Source organism: Echinococcus granulosus, assembly GCF_000524195.1.
Source record: "Echinococcus granulosus chromosome Unknown EG_S00029, whole genome shotgun sequence".
Lineage (NCBI taxonomy): Eukaryota > Metazoa > Platyhelminthes > Cestoda > Cyclophyllidea > Taeniidae > Echinococcus > Echinococcus granulosus.
The window spans coordinates 573,530-592,872 of NW_020170409.1; the positions used below are offsets into that span (position 1 = coordinate 573,530).

General features: G+C 41.5%; 2 protein-coding genes across 2 annotated transcripts; one reads left to right on the forward strand and one right to left on the reverse strand. All coding sequences in view use genetic code 11, as the record gives it.

Moving 5' to 3' along the window:
* Positions 1-1,743: 1,743 nt before the first annotated feature.
* EGR_04585 (Coiled-coil domain-containing protein) lies at positions 1,744-12,657 on the reverse strand (the record flags this gene model as incomplete). The annotated part of the gene is made up of 6 exons (XM_024493834.1): positions 1,744-1,962; positions 2,165-2,368; positions 5,027-5,187; positions 8,623-8,727; positions 12,123-12,369; positions 12,622-12,657. 6 exons carry the CDS (start codon positions 12,655-12,657, stop codon positions 1,744-1,746), a joined length of 972 nt encoding a protein of 323 aa, XP_024351762.1.
* Positions 12,658-14,025: 1,368 nt separating this feature from the next.
* EGR_04586 (WD repeat-containing protein 78) lies at positions 14,026-19,141 on the forward strand (the record flags this gene model as incomplete). The annotated part of the gene is made up of 9 exons (XM_024493835.1): positions 14,026-14,223; positions 14,296-14,446; positions 14,593-14,765; positions 14,833-15,004; positions 15,195-15,425; positions 15,503-15,567; positions 15,641-15,743; positions 17,779-18,248; positions 18,914-19,141. 9 exons carry the CDS (start codon positions 14,026-14,028, stop codon positions 19,139-19,141), a joined length of 1,791 nt encoding a protein of 596 aa, XP_024351763.1.
* Positions 19,142-19,343: the final 202 nt, after the last annotated feature.

Below are 19,343 nucleotides of genomic sequence, written 5' to 3' on the forward strand. Positions count from 1 at the left end.
AATCCCCGCAAAACTTCCCATTGTGCGGTTATAGAAACTGCCATTTGAAGCTTCAAATTTATCATTTTGGCGCCTCGTCCTGGAGCATTCCAGAAACCTTCACACTTAAGGCTCCGGTTTGTAATTTCCCTGAATAGTTAGCATTACCTGGGGATGCACTATATATGTGTCCTCAAAGTTTGCTGGAACATGATTGTGCAAAATTTGGAGCTTTTGGAAGGAGGGTTGTTTGTATCCCATAATTTCGGGAAGCCAGAACTCCGGCCTCTCATGCATTTGTGTACACACACGCTGCATACACCGGTAGAGATGCCAGTTCCCAGGGCCTCATCTTCTTGACTCTTCTTTTAGGGAACGCGATAACGTCCTCTCTCAAACACACACAGAGCAGTTCAGAAGTGCATCGACCAACAACCTTACCCCTGAAGGCGGGTTGTGATTTCATTTCGAATGGTCTTAGAAGGTCGGTTCGTGTACACTTTATCTCTGCCGCCAAGGTATCAGGCGGAAATCGGCAAAAGCAGCTGTTCAAGTTTTGCACTGTTCTAAATGAAGCAAAGTTATGTAAGCCAAGAAACTAGATTTCGGTATCCTACTGATAAGGAAAACTTACATCTGTCCACATTCAAATACATCCTATCCATCCACTTGCGTCGGGACTAAAGTCGCTCAGAAGAGTGAAACTACTCAAAATTATCACATCCATGCAGTCGGAATGGAACCATTCGTATTCGTAGGCGTCAAACGTACCCTATCACTATCCATTATGGTGCTGCCCACTCCAGACACCACTAATCAAGGTGACTGACAGCTGTACCAGTGGATGCATGCATGAAACAGCGTGCGACTTTTTTTCCGTTCAACAAAGGTGCACAACTTGAACTCGCTGATAGTGGCAGGTGTCTACAGAAGACTTCAATTATAGTGCACTACGATGATGATACACTCATTGACCCAGCAGTAAGGTCCTTTATTAACTTATGTCAACTCTTCTAAGGCCAAAGATCAAAAACCAACATGCGCTTCTACGTCAGTCGTGGCGCCTCCTGGCGTTTTCATTCCACAGGATCAGTACATCAAACGCTCGCATCAGCACCACATAACCAATTCATCATTGTTTCACAAAAGAACTCAACATCGAAACAGAGAACACACCGTCTTCCTCCCACGGACCCCCATGAACAGAAGCATCTGCAATTTTGACAAGTAGGGTTACAGTGTCAAGTTGGCTTTCCTTACCAACGACGAAACGAGGCAGGCTGTTGGAAAATAGTTTGGATATTTTGATGGATCCTCCCATGCCAGGGCTAATTTTTGGGTGTACGCTAGTACAATTGTGTGGGAGATTTCGTTAAAAAAATCAACGCGGGTTCAGTCGAGGATATTTTTTCTTATTCCTCACAAACTCCGCAGTCCCTGCCCAACTTGAGCGCCCCTTGTATAGTGATGCTCATGCACCCAAGGATGTATGGGGCATCATTATTGCAAGGCAACAACACTCAGAATTTGCTCATATTTAAAGGCAATCTTCTTAGTCCTCTTTTTACTCATTTCATGATCAGAAAAGAGGTAGATTGGCACATGATTTACCTAATATATATGTATATCTGAAAGGAAGTAGAAGGCGACATGGGTTCCAGGTCTTTTTCGTATACACGGATTGACAAGCTGACGAAGTAAGCAGAGACAGGACAGGGGGAACAATAAACCAAAGTAGATAAAAAGAAGTAAAAGAGAGAGAAGCTAGTGGCTCTCCTGGAGACACTCCTTAACGAGATACTTGGTTTGCTGGAGGGGTAGATTGACATAGAGGGGATCACGGAGACGGCGCAAGTCACATTGCAGCTCGGCCAACATCTCGCGCAGGCTGTTGTAGCGCTCCACATCGAATCCTTGTGCCGCAGCGCCCTTGTAGAAAGCTTTCAGGTACTCTCGATCAAAGACTCCCGGGAAGGAGTAGTCCTAGAGATCCACCAAGAAACAACACATATCGGGATATTAGTCCAATGGAGGCCTACCCACCCACCCTCCTACCATCCAATCCACCTTAATTGTAATTACTGACGTAATCAAATTGTACCAAATGGATTTCGCATGAAGCTTTCTACTGTATCGGAGATGCTTGGTATAGGAACAGACAAGTAGAAAAGACGAATGTGAGTACCTGCCGAGTGACGACGAAGTAGGCGTACATAGCCATGGTGGTACCGTAGCCGACGAAATAGGTTACAGGTTCCATGATGTCCCAAGAGTACTCCCACCACGTGAGACGCGCCAGCAGACCGAACTGAAGCCCCATGGCGCCCAGGCCCAGCCACGTCAGCCTTCGGGTCCGTGTCGAGGCCATCTGCGCCAGCGCCTGTCGCTTCTGCGAGGGGAAAGAAGAAGAGAGCTCTCAAAGCCAAGTCTATCGTCGATTCTTGCCTCTGTTAACTGGGGTTTCCCTTGCCCAAACTAAAGTCACCATTTCATTAGGCGTGAATTAGAACACACCCTTCGATCGTATGCCGATTTTGAAATCCTGCTATTTCCTGTCTAGTGTTTGGCCGTCCATATTATCAAAGCGCAATGTTTTATGTATTAAACACTGAAAAAGCTTGTATTAGTTTACTTACACCACTGCCCATGCCTTGATTGTTTTAAAATCCTCTAAAAAGGCTGCCAAGGATTGTGCAAACGATTTTCACCTTCCATTTGATGTCTTTTGCTGCATTTCTGAGAGGCTGATTGCGTGTAATTTATGCCACCTCTACAAGCCAAGCTTATAGAAAGGGTCAAATTACTTCAACACACATACGCTGATGCACGAGACCACTAAGAAGGCAAAGGAGCAACCGAGATGCTGCTGCGTTTCAAAAAAGTATTTCAGTTTTTGAGCTGTTTGGGCAATAGAAGCACCTGCTCATGCCTCGTCGCCCAGTTGAGAGGGGAGTTGCATTGCAAAATATTCATTCAGCCACCTACTCACGTCTTTAGCATCCGCTGAAATCTCGGCAGAAAAGCAGTTCTGCAAGGCCTTCGACACCTTCTGTTTTGATAATTGTCCGTAGCAGCAGATGTTTGCAAAATGTCTAGTCAATAGGGATAATAGCAGGTAGGGCCATGACTAATTGTGGCTGAACGAAATGTTGATATTTAGTTGAACAAATTCACAACCGAAGATGCATACTTAACAACCACATCCAATTTTAATTAATGCACTAAACAATCGTTGCCTTACTCTACCCTGAGATCATCTGACTCTGTAACTACTCACGTTCATCCTTATCAGCTAGGCAGTGAAAATTTGACTCCCAAAAGATATTCTCATTTCTACTAATGAGAAGGCAAGATCACAGAAAGGGTAACGAATGGTTCAACCATCGTTGCACAAATAGAGTCACGTATCAATTTAAAATTTAAAAGCAAAACTTATTAGTTGCATTTTCCAGGAAAAAAAAAACTACCTCCCTAAGCCATACAAGGGAAATAAGTCAGACAGGCAAAACAGACGTTTCTGATATTTGGTCCTTTACCTGCTCAAGAAAAACGGTGATGCGTGATACATTTTGGTCTGTCAGGTACATTAGAGACTTTAAAATAGCCAAAATTATTTCAGTGAATAGGATTGTGCGTGAACAGAAGAGGAGACGAATTTGTATTCCATGCAAATAAGGTGAGTCGTCAGAGGAATAGCGCCCGCTTTCATTAAAGTGAAAGGAGGGATATGTTTGTGCCATTCCCCACATCGTTATGCTCCCAACCCTTCGGTATGCCGGAACGGTGGGTCCTGTGATGCCCTCTTGGGCGGCACAAATTCCACAATTCTGAAATCGTCTACAAGTGGCGTGTCGTGAATCGTGAAATAAAAATCCAGACAGTAGACAAAAACTTCCTCAGATCGACAATTGGGCGATTTTGCATTTTAGATAACAGCAGTAATGTTCACCGTGAGCCACCGAGACTAGTATGCGCAGTTCAGTTGTTGCAACTAAACTACCATTTTGGCCCCCAAAATCGCATGCTTGTGGGGCTAATTTGGTTGCAACAGATAAACATCAACGCAGTTAGGTGATGCCCCCATGAATCAATTTCATGCGAAGGGCGCGCTCTGAAGACGAGTTGACGTTTCACTTAAGAGGGATGTCTATCTGCCCTTCTGTATGTCCACACTGGTGTGCCTTAAAACTTCTTCAGTGGGTGACTTGGACAAAGCGGACAGCAGCCACATTGAGCTTTAAGGTCAAGTTGGGGCTCTCAATCCTACCGCCACAGTAATGCACGCGGTAACAAGCACCAAGCGTGTCCTACTGCACACCAGTAGACGGCACACATGTCGAGTGTGAGCCAGTCCAGTTCAGACGCGGTTAGTCGGGATGGCAATCAACGGTGGTAGCGCGTATGCGCACGCAACAGCATGTGACAGATAATGAACGAATTTTCTTGTCAACAAAGGTGCAAAATCCGAACCTGCGGATATCTCCTCGTACCCACCAAAGATTTCAAGTGTAGTACGGTACGGTAATGGTACGTCTAGCCGCTCATCAGCAAGACACGTAACTGAATCCTATCGGCATTTTAAAGATGGCCGTATGTCCGGCACAACAGTTGTTCCTGTGGATATTCATTCAGCACGTGGAACGTTCGCCCGATCCTGGGTCCCCAATCAACACATAACTGAAGTGTGATGAAATTTAACAAGAGACGAACCTTTTTAGGAGGATGGTAGAAATAGAATAATCAATCAAGGGCATTTGCAACTTTAAAAAGTTGACGCAGCCTAGGCAACAAGGCAGATTCCTGCACTGATGAGGAAGTGAACCAGCTCATGCTGTCAAATCCTCCCATACCAAAGCTTTCAAGGTATGAATTAGATACTGGGATGAATTTAGAAATGGAGTAGAAGACTGCAATAAAATAAATGCGATGTCTGCCTATTGAAATTTGGTCTTTTCCTTTGTAAAGTCAAAAGGATTAATCTAAGTTGCAATTCCCTCGTACATATATATTGGAGATTTCCACGCTACTGGTGCTTTGCACAACCTACCTCCTCAAAGGGCTCTAGTTGAAGTTGTACGTCGGCAATGCGTTTTTTGATCTCCCTCTCTTTCTCTGCGTTGATGTCTTCCGCAGTGAGGACAGTGTTCAACCGACTGATCAGTGCCCTCACGCTCCCCAACTCCTTCGGTCCTATGTCCTTGGGCAGGCCTGCCAACACGGAGGACAGAGAGGTTAAGTCAAATCAATCATCTGGGCTGGATTAGACTGAACTGCCTCAACTGTGTCCAGGATGTACGTCAAAAGGTGACAACTACCGCTATCACTTCAATGCAAGGCAACTTGACGGATCCGTTGAGTAGTTAAATTCTCAGTACTTTGAAGACAAGCGTATCAAAACAAAATAAGCCTTACTTTCTCCCTTACCTTTTAGGTTTCGTATTTCATGTGTGTACTTGACTATGGCAGTCTTTTAAGCCCGCCACGATTTGGCAACCACACAGACAGTAGGGGTCTTTGCTTATGATAATCTGTACCGCCAGCTTTCCAGCCCCTCCATGCACTTTTTGATTAAACTGCTTCCAGGCTCGTCTTGAAACACTTTCAGAGAACTATAATAGATTCGTAGCAGTCAAATCTGATATTTTGTCACAAAAAGCACAGTTAAACCTATTGGAAGGTGATCCCTCTCCTCCTCAGTTGCTACAAGTTTTGTGCATCCCTCCAGCAGCCAAATAGCTTACACTTCAAATTCTGCTTAGAGGAAAAAATTCTCCCTTCTGCCATTTCTACACACTTCTTCTAACCTTTCGAAAAAGACGTGTTTCCATCTGAAATACCCAGAGGACACGGTCTCTTTACGCTAGTGGGAGAAAAACTTGGAAGTAGGGAGGAAGCACTTCGTAGAAGCACTAAGGGAGATGGTTCTCCCTATTGCTACAGGTCTGTACTAGTTTTCCAGTAAAATAAGTGAAAAAAAAACGGAATGATCGCGAGTGCCTGAAAAAATTTTGGTGATATGACCTCGTCGAAATGACGAGGGGAATTGCATTGCGGAGTAAGTCCTTTTGGACACGAAGCATCCCTCATACGACTGGATGAACGGCTGAATTTCTAGTGCTTCGTCAAATAACAGACCTAAATGCACGCCTTTAAAGTGACATCCTTCCTCATTTTGCCCACTAATTTCTACACTCTTGAAGAAAATTGCAGTTTCGCATATGCGATCACGGACACTAGGTCATGTTTCTAACTTAGTAAACTCGTTCATATTCAAAGATGCATCAAAAGGGAGGCAAAAAATTGAAAAAGATAAGTAAACACTTTTTATAAGTCGGATTGACCTCTCAGTTGAACCAAATCAGAGATGAGCACTTCCTCTTGATTGATGGCCTAAAGAAGCAATATCCTACCATTCACCACGATAACTGGCAATGCGAAAACCTCTCACTTCCTCGTCAGTCAAGTTAATAATCACAGCTACTCGGTAACTGATGCCCTGACTAGAGCCCAACTTGTTTTGAACAGCCCATTATAAGCGAAACTTCGTCTGTAAATCAAATCAGTTGTTTACTATGCTGCTGATTGTCCACCTCATGCATCATTATGTTTAAATCGCCTTTTCGTACTGGTCGTCTATTCATGATTCATGGACGCCGAAGGTCCAGATTAGGAAAAAGGCATTCATTTGAAAGTGGGTTCTCCATTTATTTCAGACTTTGCACTGGCCTACTAATCCACTGTAAGGATTGGAATTGCATAAATTTTCCTCACTTGAAGATGACAGTTACTTGCCTCCTTTAAGACCATTGCCTATTGCGTATTTTGAAGAGATTTTGACTCTTGGCTTTTCAAGCTTTACACTATTGGCCTGCTGGGAATTTTAAACAACGGCTAAAAAAATTTCACACACACTTTGCATGCTGTAGCTCAATAACACACGCACACACACACAGCACTTGTGCATTGTCTCCGCGCGCGCACATCTTGTTTCAACCTGAGAGCAGCAACTGGTGAGTAAGGCAGGTGTAAGAACATAAACTCCTACTTACTGTAGTCAAATCATCAGGGATGGTTCAACAAGCAGCACGACTGGGATTAATGCAGACGAACTAAGCCCCTGCCACCTCATAATTCTCACGTTACTTTTAGGCAGATACTTCCAACAGAAACAAAATACGCCCGCCTCAGATAATCCTCCATCCAGCACCATCTTTTTCCAGATAGATCTCTTCCCAATGTAGTTCGCTTTGCAAGGGATGCAATATCCATGGGAGTTACTACAACGACTCGTGGCAGCTGAAGCAGAACATTGACTACGACGTGTTGCGGGCTGCACCACCATCTCACCGGCATGGCTTTTCGTCCACGCTTAGGGCCTCTCTGCCCTTCCACATTAATGTGCCTTATTAAGTGTTTAAGGCTGACTTGAGGTGCCATGGTGAATAAATTGTTCAACCTAGAGGCACTTTTTCGCTTCCACTCCGGCAAGACACTTGGGAATGAATTTTGCGTAATTCTATCCTTTCTCATTTTATTTCCAATTACTCCAAGAGGACGTACTTCTAGCATTAACACTTCCTGTTACCTTACAAAAAGGCAATAGTAGTGCATCCTCACACACTTGTAAAGATACAGCACGTAAACAAATAGTAGGTTGCCGAAAAAGGAGAAAAGTACTTTTCTTGCATGATACAAACGCCGCCCAAATCCAAAAAGTAAAGCTATAGAGTTTAAGAGTCTTTTGGTTTTGTTTTTGCAAAAGCATCGAGCTGATCTCGCAGTGCTTGCCGTGTGTGAGTCCCGAACTATTTGTCAGTCTCGTCTCCATTTATCAACGATTACTGACAGACGAAAAGGGGATTAACACGAAAAACAGGGCTGTTGTTATCGACTTCGTATTTCCTACATTGAGTTGGAGGTTTTTAGTTTGCAGATGTGTAAGAGATTCTAATGGAAAATTCTGGAGCTCTCCGGGGTTGTACACATCTCCACCAATAAGAGTTTGATTATAAGTTGGAGATTCCGTTGATCCTCAAAGGATCAAAAGTACTATATATGTTAAAGAAAGTCAAGAAATCCAACTCAAGACAATACCGAACGAATCTCACAAACTAATTACGCTTACTGTGAAACTGTACATTTGTTTAACAGTAATAGGCGGTTTTAAAAAACCAACAAATAGGCACTTATCTTCATTGCAAGTACATTTTACCCCAAGATGGGAAACATTGTACTAGTTTCGCCTTCAAAATTAACTCACATTTCATTCTTCTATAGTAGCACTTAAGTGCATAAAGTGGTGACCATAGGAACTCAATGACCCGAGCAACCTGTTGCCTACACACAATGAGACTTGAGGTACGCCACAACATGCAACACGGGCAACAGAGCATTTCCGGGGTTGGATGCACCATCAGAGGAAGAAATTGACAGATTAAAAGCGGGAAGAGCTCCAAGTTTTAAAGTAATTCATACACTATCCACGCGCTACATTGTTAACGGTTAAAGCAATTACTTCAGTGCCATAAAACAAGCCAAAGCAGTTTCATTGTGTGCCGCGGAGAAGGAAATGATTACAGCGCGACTGCGGTTAAAAACTGTGCCTACGTAAAGGCATGGGATACTGAAGAATGAAAGACTTACCCAAATTTGAGATGCTGACGGGGAATTTCTTGTCGTTAATCTCCATTACAAAGTCATTGGCCAGCAGCATTTCAATGCTGTTCGCTTTGGCGAATCGCAGACCATCTAAAACGGTCAAATCAAGAAAAAATGGGCCACTTAGGCGCCCTGAAGTTGATTCATTTCTTACACACAAAAGAGCCGGATGAATGATAGCTCAGATGACTGGAAAGTCCTTATGCCACTGGGGCAAAAATTAGAGCCAGAATAACGGATCCGCGTTAAGAATGCCCACGTGATCGTAGACTAAAAGGCGCATTCATGATATAAATATGCGTGACTACACTCAGCATAAATACATAGGCTAATTGTATTATGGCTTTTGTCATTTGGCGTCTGAATCTAACCAACTTCTAATTAAAAACACCCCCGCAGGACAAGCCATTTTCCGGTTCAGAATACGGTGTGGGTAAATGTAAATGACCAAGTTGAGCTTTTAAATTGATCCATTGGCAGGAGCTTTGCAGCATCGCAAAGCGATATAGCCTTTGATAAAGAATCTGGGACAAAATTGCTTAAATTGTGACCGTGGTGTCACGTTTCAGCGAAATAAATTCATAATAATCATTTATTATATCTACCTCCATTCAAATTTCTCCAGTGTGGGAATTGTTCCCCCCTTTTCCCTACCTAATGCCCAATTCTTCGTTATAATCCACCTTTTGACATCTAGCCACTGGTAAGTGCGGGCGTTTGTTTGGGTCAGTAAATACATAAGACGTCTACCTCTCTAACCTGCCAACACGTTCTAGGCTGAGTACCTTCATGCGACTGAGTGACATTTTAAAACCACACACTAAGCAGCCGACTTCACTGTCTTAAAGCATAGATTCTCTTTACGGAAAACTCAGACCTGTTTTCAAATTTTAAATGACAGCTATTTTTGCAGCTGAGCAATCGACTTTAATAATCGGGAAATGCCCTTTCGTAAGCCAGTGTGGTGTAACATTACCAAAATAAACCACTATTTAAATGATAAATGCGTCTGTATGTGAACTCGATGTGCCACCATAACTTCTATGCAGCAATCAGAACACTATGGTGCAGCCTAAGCAGAAAAACAAAAGGCTGTGCCTTAGGAAATTGAATGCTTAATGGGTACATCTTCTTAGCTATGCAGAAAAAAGGCCGTTTACCTTGACGGCTTTACTTGGATACTACGCTCGAAGTAGGAGTTAAACTAAGGGGAATTTGAAGGATGGAAACACTAATACATGCCAAACGCGGATAGGTTGATCATGTTGCACCTGTACCACAAGCATGCAAGTGACTTATGGAATCCCTTGAGAATGCAGCCACCCAATGTGTCCACCATCTATCCTATCGTACTTTTATCCTACAATCATACTTTCCCATAATTTTTAAGCCGGAATTATCATCCAGGCATTTATACCCTCTATGGGTTTTAAATATGGTCCCTCTTTTGTATAAAATCATTAGACCAGTTTCAGCTCACTTGCCTAAACAGCTACTAATTTGAGCCGATGTATCATCACAAAAGATTTCCATTGGTGAAAAGGGAGCCTAGCCACCTAAGATAAATCAAGCCATTCTGTAGGCAAATATCGAGGCCTTCAGTAGGTAACTCTTCCCTATTTCGACGTTATAAGCAGTGCTTAGCAACGAGATAACCTAATTAGTGAAAAAAGATAGCTAACTCAAACATCATGAACATTAATAACTCTATTATAATAATGGATTTTAGTTACACTTCGGAAAATTAGGGAAATCAGGCACTGGCCACACGACTTCGGTGAGAAGGAAACCGACTGGCTCCGAAAGGCGAGGAGGGGACTAATTAAGTAATATACAAAGGGCAAGAGCGACATTTTTCGTTCCAACTTGGTAAACAGCATGTGGCGCCGAGGCAACCTAGATCGTGGAAAGAGAATGATACTTCAAATGGTTTGGAATAAGTTATTTTAAAAGACAAAAGATTCTGAACTAAACAGTGAAGTCCGATCATTGTTCAGAGATCTAGAGGAACCATACCGTAGGATCAACGACACAGGGGGAAGGGCATAGTTCAGGGAGTCAGCTAATTGGGCAATGTGGTGAGATATTGGACAGAAGAAATTAGACAGCAGAGCCAATCCGATAGTGCGCACTGCAAGTATCGTGACCATTAAGAAAGCACCTTGCAGGAAATTTCAGTTTATCAAGGTAGGTGGCCAGATTACTTCAGTGGAATAGAGGCCAGAAGCGGGTTGTCTAAACTGTCACCAAATCACTCAAGATATCATAGTTTTGAAGTAGGAAATGAGCTACAGGTCGTAGTTGAAGCTCACCCACCTGAACCTTTACTTGCAATTTAATTTTTGTGTGAGACTCAAAACACCGGAAAATCAGGGAATCTGCGTTGCGTCAAACAATGAAAGACGAGTAAGACCCTGATCAAATCTGTGGTACCGTTGGAATAAAAGGAATGGTTATGGAATCTCAGTAGCACATGAACGCAACTCAAAGCCGACAACAAATAAATCAAATGTGCATCAGGCCTTAGATGGGGCTGTCAGAGTAATCTGGGCTGAGAGATTTACCGAACAAATAAATAGGCACAGGGACCCACCTCGAAATGAAATAATGGTAAACATGAATCGATGATCAGTAGTTCACTTCACGTAATGGGATAAAATGCATGGTTTAAGGAAGAGAGAAGAGGCCAGCCAAAATTTAAGAGTCAATTTTTCGATTGGTCAATTTAGGAATCTTTTTTGAAGGATGAAAGGGAAATATGCTTATTTTGAATGAATACGTGAAGAATTACCTACGGGGAAATGTAAGTGCATTAGAGCGGCATAGAATGGAAGATTAACCTGTTCGACGAATAACACTATAAGCAACCATTGCATAATCGATAGCCCACAGATTTAAAACAGCTTCCTAGAGAAGTCAGCGATAAAAAATACCTAAAAGGCTAACCAAAGGAAGTGGAAAAATGGCGTAGCATGGGGAAATTATTACAGTATATAAAAGGTAATTTTGATAGGGCTGTTGTATAGAGTGGAGTCTGGTAAACAGATGTCAGATTGTGGCGACAATATAGACGACAATTTGCGAATAGAAATGCAGACAATTTTAAAAATAATGCCATAGCGCCTTAGTTGTAGATAATTGATGAGTAATTTAATAACAAGTCAGCATTGTGAAACGGAAAAATGGAAATCGAGGTGAATTTGTCGTACTTGGAAAATCTAGGTTGAATGTAGTTTAAAATGTGTGCTGACAAATCAGAGCTTCAGTAATCAAATTTAAAGGAATTTAAGCAACTGAAACACCAAAATAAAAGTAAACTCTGTCTAACCTGGAGATGTAGAATACGGCTAGGTAAAAAAATGGAAAGCTTTTGAAAGGACAAGAGCCAGAGAATCTGCCGGAGAGATTATGGAATATGCATACATTGATAATACAAAGGGCAGACTATCATAGAATAGGAGGAACATTGAAAATAAAAAGCGCACTAGTGCCCAGAAAAACCACTCGATCCACTCCCTTATCCTCAGCTTCAATGGCCTTCACAAGATCGCCGACGGTGTTGGAGAGGGGACGCAGGGCAAAAATACAGGTTTCATCGCGCGAAGGCAGAGGCACGTGGAAACGAGGGAGACCACCGGGGGTTAGAGTTACCGAGGCACCCGTGTCACCGGTCGAACTACACCGGAAGGATGCCACTGCAGCCGAGGCGCAGTAACGAGAGAAATGCGTTGGCTACAGAAGGTGGGCAATAAAAGACAGTGCGCATGTGAAAATAAAGTAACGTCCTGTCCCCTATCAATACTGATTAGCTTACAGACTAGAATAAAAGTGACGTCAATGTGTGATGGTGCTAAGTGGAAAATATCAAAAACTCACTTTTCTTTTATAAAAACATTTGCACTAAAAATTAAAGTTCGTCTTTCAATGGTACATTGTAGAAATATTTAGAAATAGCTAGACAAGGTAATACTGGAGAATGTGTACCCGACATCGAGGAACTAAAGAAAGAGCATACGGCATTGCACTAGAACAGAAAGCCTTGGCATCATATTGGCCCCTTCAAGGAGGGTACTGACGAACCAATGGAGCTGCGAATTCGGTTAACGGTGTAAACCAATCTTTATTCCTTGTCCTTCAAGTAGTATAGAAAATTTAAGATGGCTCTATAAAACAAAAACGGCAAGAATTACTATAGTACATAAGAATTTACTAAAGATTGGTTGTGCATAGTAAAACCTACCGATTTGTCCCCAGAAATATCAAAGGGAGAAACTTCATCCTTTATCGTGCAAAATGGGGCATATAAATCAACTTGCTTTCTGCAAATAGATCTTATTATCAAACTTATTGAATCTGTAACCTTGCTGGGTTAAAAGTATCGAGCTATCGCCATATATGTTATCTGGCGCCCGTCAACTTGGAGCTATAAATATCTGATAGAACAATGAGTGAAAAATGTTAATTGTAATTAAGGCCATGAGCAGGTATATCAAAAAAGTAGCTGGTAGGTTACATCACTGTGCAACTGCTAGTTGGCGGAAATTTGATTGTTTATTTACCTCGCGTTTACTTATTATTCTACATAGAATCGCACCCGAAACAATGACATTCTAATGAGAAATTCAAGTGATTGCGGTCAGCTTTAATCCATCACTTGAAATCGCATGATTACGCCTTGATTCATGCAGAGTGCGGATACACACACAATACAGCTTGAATCACGTTTTCGTATGCTTTGACGTATTAAGATCACCTTATTACTAGTGTTTTTTAAGCAAGTTTAGGGCTCAGTAAGGGTTGTGAAGCCAAAGTTTTGTCATTATTTCACTTTTTATTCCGATTTGCTCCTAATTCATTTGAGCAACGCCACTAGCATATTTATAGTTATTTACATTTTATTTATAACTTTGCACCCTCAACTTAAAATTGCAGTGCGAATACAGACACTACTGCCTTTGTGATTTTGCATCAAAGAAGGTGGTAATCTTTGTGGATCTAAAATTTTTCAAACATCTTAATTATATTTTTTAACTAAAATATTTTCTCATATCTATTTGAAAATTACAGCTCACTGCTAATAGTTTCGGCCGCAAATTTAGCTAGAAGTGGGAGTATTTTTAGTCATTTTTGATAAATTACGGTATTTTTCACCTTATTAGCGGATATTGTTTTGATCCTTTTTGTTGACTCATTGTTCCGAAAAAAGCTATCAAGTTACGATTTCAAGTTAGCTGGACAATTTTTATACCTTTGTGCTTCTTGGAAATCTTAATAAAATTTCACTGCTAAGTCCGCCATGCAAACTTTGGGTTTTGAGACAAATTGTGTGCATCCTACATCCTTTGGATCTTAATTTCTGAAATTTTTGTTTTGCACTCTAGATATATAATGAGTTATATTGCAAAAAAGCCCTCTGTCCCAAACCAAGCGTCCCCCGACACTTCAAGCAACCGCGGCATTGGCTACAGCGTATCAAAGCTTTTCAGTGAACAACAAATGCAAATCTTCGATGAATTTGGCAACGATCTTACCCCTCTTCCAATGATTTTTGAAGATAAAAGGGTTCAGCAGATGGATAAAGAAAATGTTAGTAATGATTGGAGTAGCGTTGGCCTTGGCATAACTCATAATCACTAACCCTCCTTTCTTCACTTTTAGACATTAGATCCATCAATTCTTCAGACGTCCCAGTTGCAATTCTTTAATCTGCCCTTCTCGAGATCCCTTCAAAGTGTTTCAAATCCTTTCAGCGAAACAACTTCGGAACAGTCTGAAAGTCATGTGACTAAAAATGAGAGTGTAGCAGAAGGTGAGAGCTTACACTGAATTCCCACCAACCACTTTTATTCTATACAATCAATAAATAGTAGTAATGCATTCACGACCCACCCAGTTCTCTTATTCTTGTCATTTTTAAGCCGTCTTTGAATAATGTGTCCCACTTTTTTCACTTAGTGAGGGAGATCGAAGAGGAAGAAACCTCGGAGAATATTGACTTAGATGAGCAGATTTACATAACTGTGGCGGAGACTGAAGTTTACTGGCTCTTCGATCAGCAGCCGTATTTTATGCCTAGTGACGATGAGTTTGCTTCCTATCAAATTCAACGCAACTCCGACTACAAGGCCGTAAGACCTCCTTGTTCTTGCGTTGGAGCCAACCACAGGGTGTTTAATGTGACCCATTTTGTTATAGCTGTGCGCCGCTCGTCTGGGAAATGACCGATATGTGGAACGAGGTATGAACACTATGCCGAACCCGACCATTGTCAAGGTGTCGCAAACTAAGGCAATCAAATATTCTGATAAGGCTGTCAATGCCACCGTGTACGATATATGGGACAGTGTCCAACAGGCTCTAAAAGAAGGTAGCTTAATGATCTATCTAATTTACTTAAACAAATGAGTCGAGATATCTGTTTTATACTGCATTACTTCCCTAATAAGTAATGATTTCTTGCTATACTCGACTGCGCATTCCACCATACATTATAAAAATTACTTTAGAAACAGACCGCCTGCACCCTACATCACCTTTTATTTCTTCACCCTCAATAGGTTATGGGAACCGAGTAGATAAGACGCCACGATTGGATCAGGATGCAACGAATAGTCGACCACCTATGCGTTCATCTGACATCCCAACGGCAATTTCTCGCAATCTTATTGACAAAAGCAACCCATTACAGCTTTCTGAAGGCATAGGAGATGTGAACACTGTGTCTGGTGAATGCGTCTACAGTGATAGAGCCTTCTCTGTGGACACTGGCGAAATAATTTCTATGAACAGTATGCCTCAGTAATTTTTTGTGCAATGTTACTGTCAATTTGTTAGTAACAAGTTTTGATAACTTCTTTGTGTCAAGCTGGCTCAGGCGACAATGTCACGACATTCAGTAAATCCCAACTATTACAATCACTCGATGCCAATGTAGGTTGCTTTACTAAAAGTTTTTCGTTAGATTGATTTGCCTTGTTTAATAACTCTACTTTTGGATCTGTAGGATCGAAATCTACTTAATCTGCTGAAAAACATGGAAAAGGCTCTCAACCTGAACTGCTATTATGAGAAATATCTGCACTACAGATCGGTGCTTCTAAACAGATGTAAGTTCTATCTTTTTAGTTTAAATGAAAATGGCTTTCATACCCAAAAAGGTAAAAATAAATGTCATTGCTTTCGTTGTAAAGTAGCTCATTATCCTTTAAATGATATCATTATAAGTCTCCTATGTGACGTTTTCTTGTTTAACATTACTTTCCAGTTGTTCAAACTTCTGCACCTATAATTTTAGTCTTTTTGGGGATTGTGAAATTACTTTGACCTATTCTTAGGTCGGATTCAGACAAAATTTGTTGCAAATTATTTTCCATCCCAAACAGGTCGTAGTGGGTGTTTGTTTAGCTCATTCCTCAATTCTAATTGTTTAATGTTGTTTGTCTTTTTAATGCCTGTAAAATTAACTAAACCACGATCCCTATAAATTTTACAGGCAAAATTTGTACTGGAAAAGGGCATTGGTTGGTGAATTATTTGATCACTATTCAAATTCGTGTAAAATTAAAAATTCCAAGTCTTAGAAATGAAAATGACTGTACTAAGTCACGAATTTGTCTTCAGTTGGGAACTAATTAAGTAGGTATGAAATTCCATGCAAGAACTCATGTATACGACATCTGAGATTCACTTGTTTTCTCGAAATTTTTGGATAGATTCTTACAATTTAAACATTAATGTGCTTTTTTAAACAATACTACAATGGACGGTCACAAAAAAGGGAAGATAATCATTTTCAAGATATGGCAACTAAGGGGAATTTACCACCATACACTTTATGTACTTAGCTTAGCACTAAAATGATACTTGTCAGACAGTTTAGGTATGGAGAGATTCATTAGTAGCCTGAACCATTCGAAGGTAGCATGCTTTACTTTGTCATAAGTGCGGGTAGCCCTCTTTGCACCCAGGATGTGTCAACCTTTTGAAATCGCATAGATTCTTATTCGCAACCCATGGTGCCGTATTTACCGTTCCCACAGAAAGAGCTTCCTTTTGTAAAACTACACTAGGGGTAAGCGATGGGCCTACTGGGCGGGCACCCAGCCTGTTGGGTAAATGGTCACGGGAACGATCTGCCACGGTTAGAACTGTCAATAACAGGCATGTGACCGTTTTTTAAACGTTGACACCATTCACTTAAATACTCTGTTGCTGAGGCACTGAACTTCCCGTCACCGCACCACATTGTAGTTTAAGTCTTCGTTAGGTGAACGTAGATGTCTGGGCGTTGGGATTTAATGCCTTCGTTCATCACCGGCCACATGGTGTCGCATGCGTCCATCCACTACTAATGGGGGCTGGACTGAGCTACCTCACACACGACATGTGCCTGCTAAACAATTGTAAACGAGACGTGGCACTTAATACCGTGTGTAGTACAGTAGTGCCTTAAACGAACACGAAGTCAAACCTTCAGAACCCACCGCTAAAAATTGTAATAAATTATCAGTTCCGGAATTTGCCCCCATACGTCAAACACTTTAATTCCATTTAAAATTTGCTTTTACACCTTACTTGCAAAAAAAATAAATGGTTAACGTACAAACAGGGTAAGCTATCGCCCAATTCTGATTTTCCACACCAGTACCTTTACAGCACGATGCAACGATGCTACCTCTACAGTAAACTAATTCAATGGCAGACGTTTTTTTGCACCCACAGTAAAGCAAAACCCAGTAAGGAATGGGACCGTAGACTTAACGACTGACGTTTTTTCGTCATTGCCAAGAAGTTAAATTGGGTAAACTTTGTGTGCCACGGAAGCCACATAACGAAGGTACAACTCAATAAAGAAAACAGGCGCTATACGCAGTGTACAAATATTCAGCCACTTTATAATTAAATAAGGGCATGCAGGGAAATGAAAATTTTTAAATATATGTAGATGATAACTAGAGAAAGAAAAAGAATAATGGAAAACTGCAACTGCAAATTACAGCATATGTGATTTTAAATGATTTTGTTGAACATAATTGTTTGTAAAGGAAGAGTTAGGATTATTTTGAGGAAATAAGGGCAATGTAGTTTTCCATAGTGTTTCTCAACTACCATTAATATAATTTGTTGTGCGCATTCTTGTAGTGTTCGAGGAGAGTCACAAAACCTCGGAGGCCTCAGAGTCGGATGCAACTGCGGCGCCCTCGCCCTCCGCAACGAAGTCGAATAGAGCTAGCGCAGCACCCTTGATGTCAGGTGTTGGAGAGACCGAGGCGGAGGGGCCGCGTCCCTCAGTGCGCCAAACCACGTTCGTTCGCCAGTCTCTCGTTTTGCCACCACTGCAGCCAGACACCGCCACCACTGCTGACACCCACGATCCCTCCACCCCTAATGGTGGCGGCGGTGGTAGTGGCGCTCCGACAGAGGGTAGTCGCATGAGCGGCCCCAACACCGAGAACGGTGTGGAGCGAGCATCTAATGCAACAAGAAAGGCCACAGGCAACAAACCACTGGCCGTGGAGGCGACGCCTAGTTTGTATTTAAATGGTTCCAGCAACATCTACACCCCACCTGCTCTGCTGCTGCTCTGGAGGTTCGGTTGTTCTTTCACAAAAGTGAGTTGATGAAGCAGATAGATGGGTGATCTATAGCACTAATAAAGATCTTTTAAACATTTAACGGCAGTCTGATTTTGTTACCAAGATAATAGTGGAGAGATTTGAGAAATTCTCTTTATTGAAATGATACTTAAGCATCGAAACTTGAACAACATCTCATCAGTCTTATTGTAACGTGTATAATGAGGTTAGGTGCTAAATTTGTTAAGCATTTAATAGTAACTCGGATTTTTCGTCTTTTTTCGGAACCGATTTTTTTGCCCGAGCCTTGGCCTTATTAAAGTTGAATTAATTAAAGCATTTTGGGTACGACGAAAGTCATTTTTTTGGCAAGAGAGTAAAACTGAAGAGCATATAGGTAGTTTTATTTTGGAAGTAGTGATGACCACTCCATACAATGTGTAATTAAAGGCCTAAAAGAATTGTGCTTTTTTTACCGACACCTGTCTTAGCATCTCCAATAATATCTGCGGCATCTTCGGCTTACTCTCTGTAAAGGTTTACACCTCTCCGCACTTTTGGATCTAGTAAATTGATGGCGTAATCTTTACGAGCAACTAAATGATGAATTTGCATTGGTCTGTATCCAAAAATGTGTAAGAACAGATGTGAAAAGTTACTTTTAATTTCAAATGAGCTGGCTATTTGTGATTGTGTTTCAGGGTAGGAACGTGGCCTCGCTTGCCTTTAACCCTCGAAACAAGGACATTCTGGCCGTTGGCTACGGTGCTTTCGAGTTCGACCGGCAACAATCGGGTCTGGTGTGCTGCTGGAGCGTCAAGAAGATCAATTTCCCTGAGCGCCTCTTCTGCACTCCCAGTGGTGTCACTACCATTGCGTGGTCTTCCAAAAACGAAAACCTTCTAGCCGTTCGTAATCACTCGTTTTAGCCGGACTTTTACTTGACAGCTTCATCAAAAAATTTAGATAACTTTCCATCTATAAGGCAAATTTTTTGTAATTGTCTAAAGGTATTTAATCGACTCATTTGCATGGAGATTGTGATTCCAGTTTGTGTAAAACGGTATGAACTAATAAATAATTATACAAACACGAAGATATCAAGATCTCAGAAAGTGTAATCATGGTATT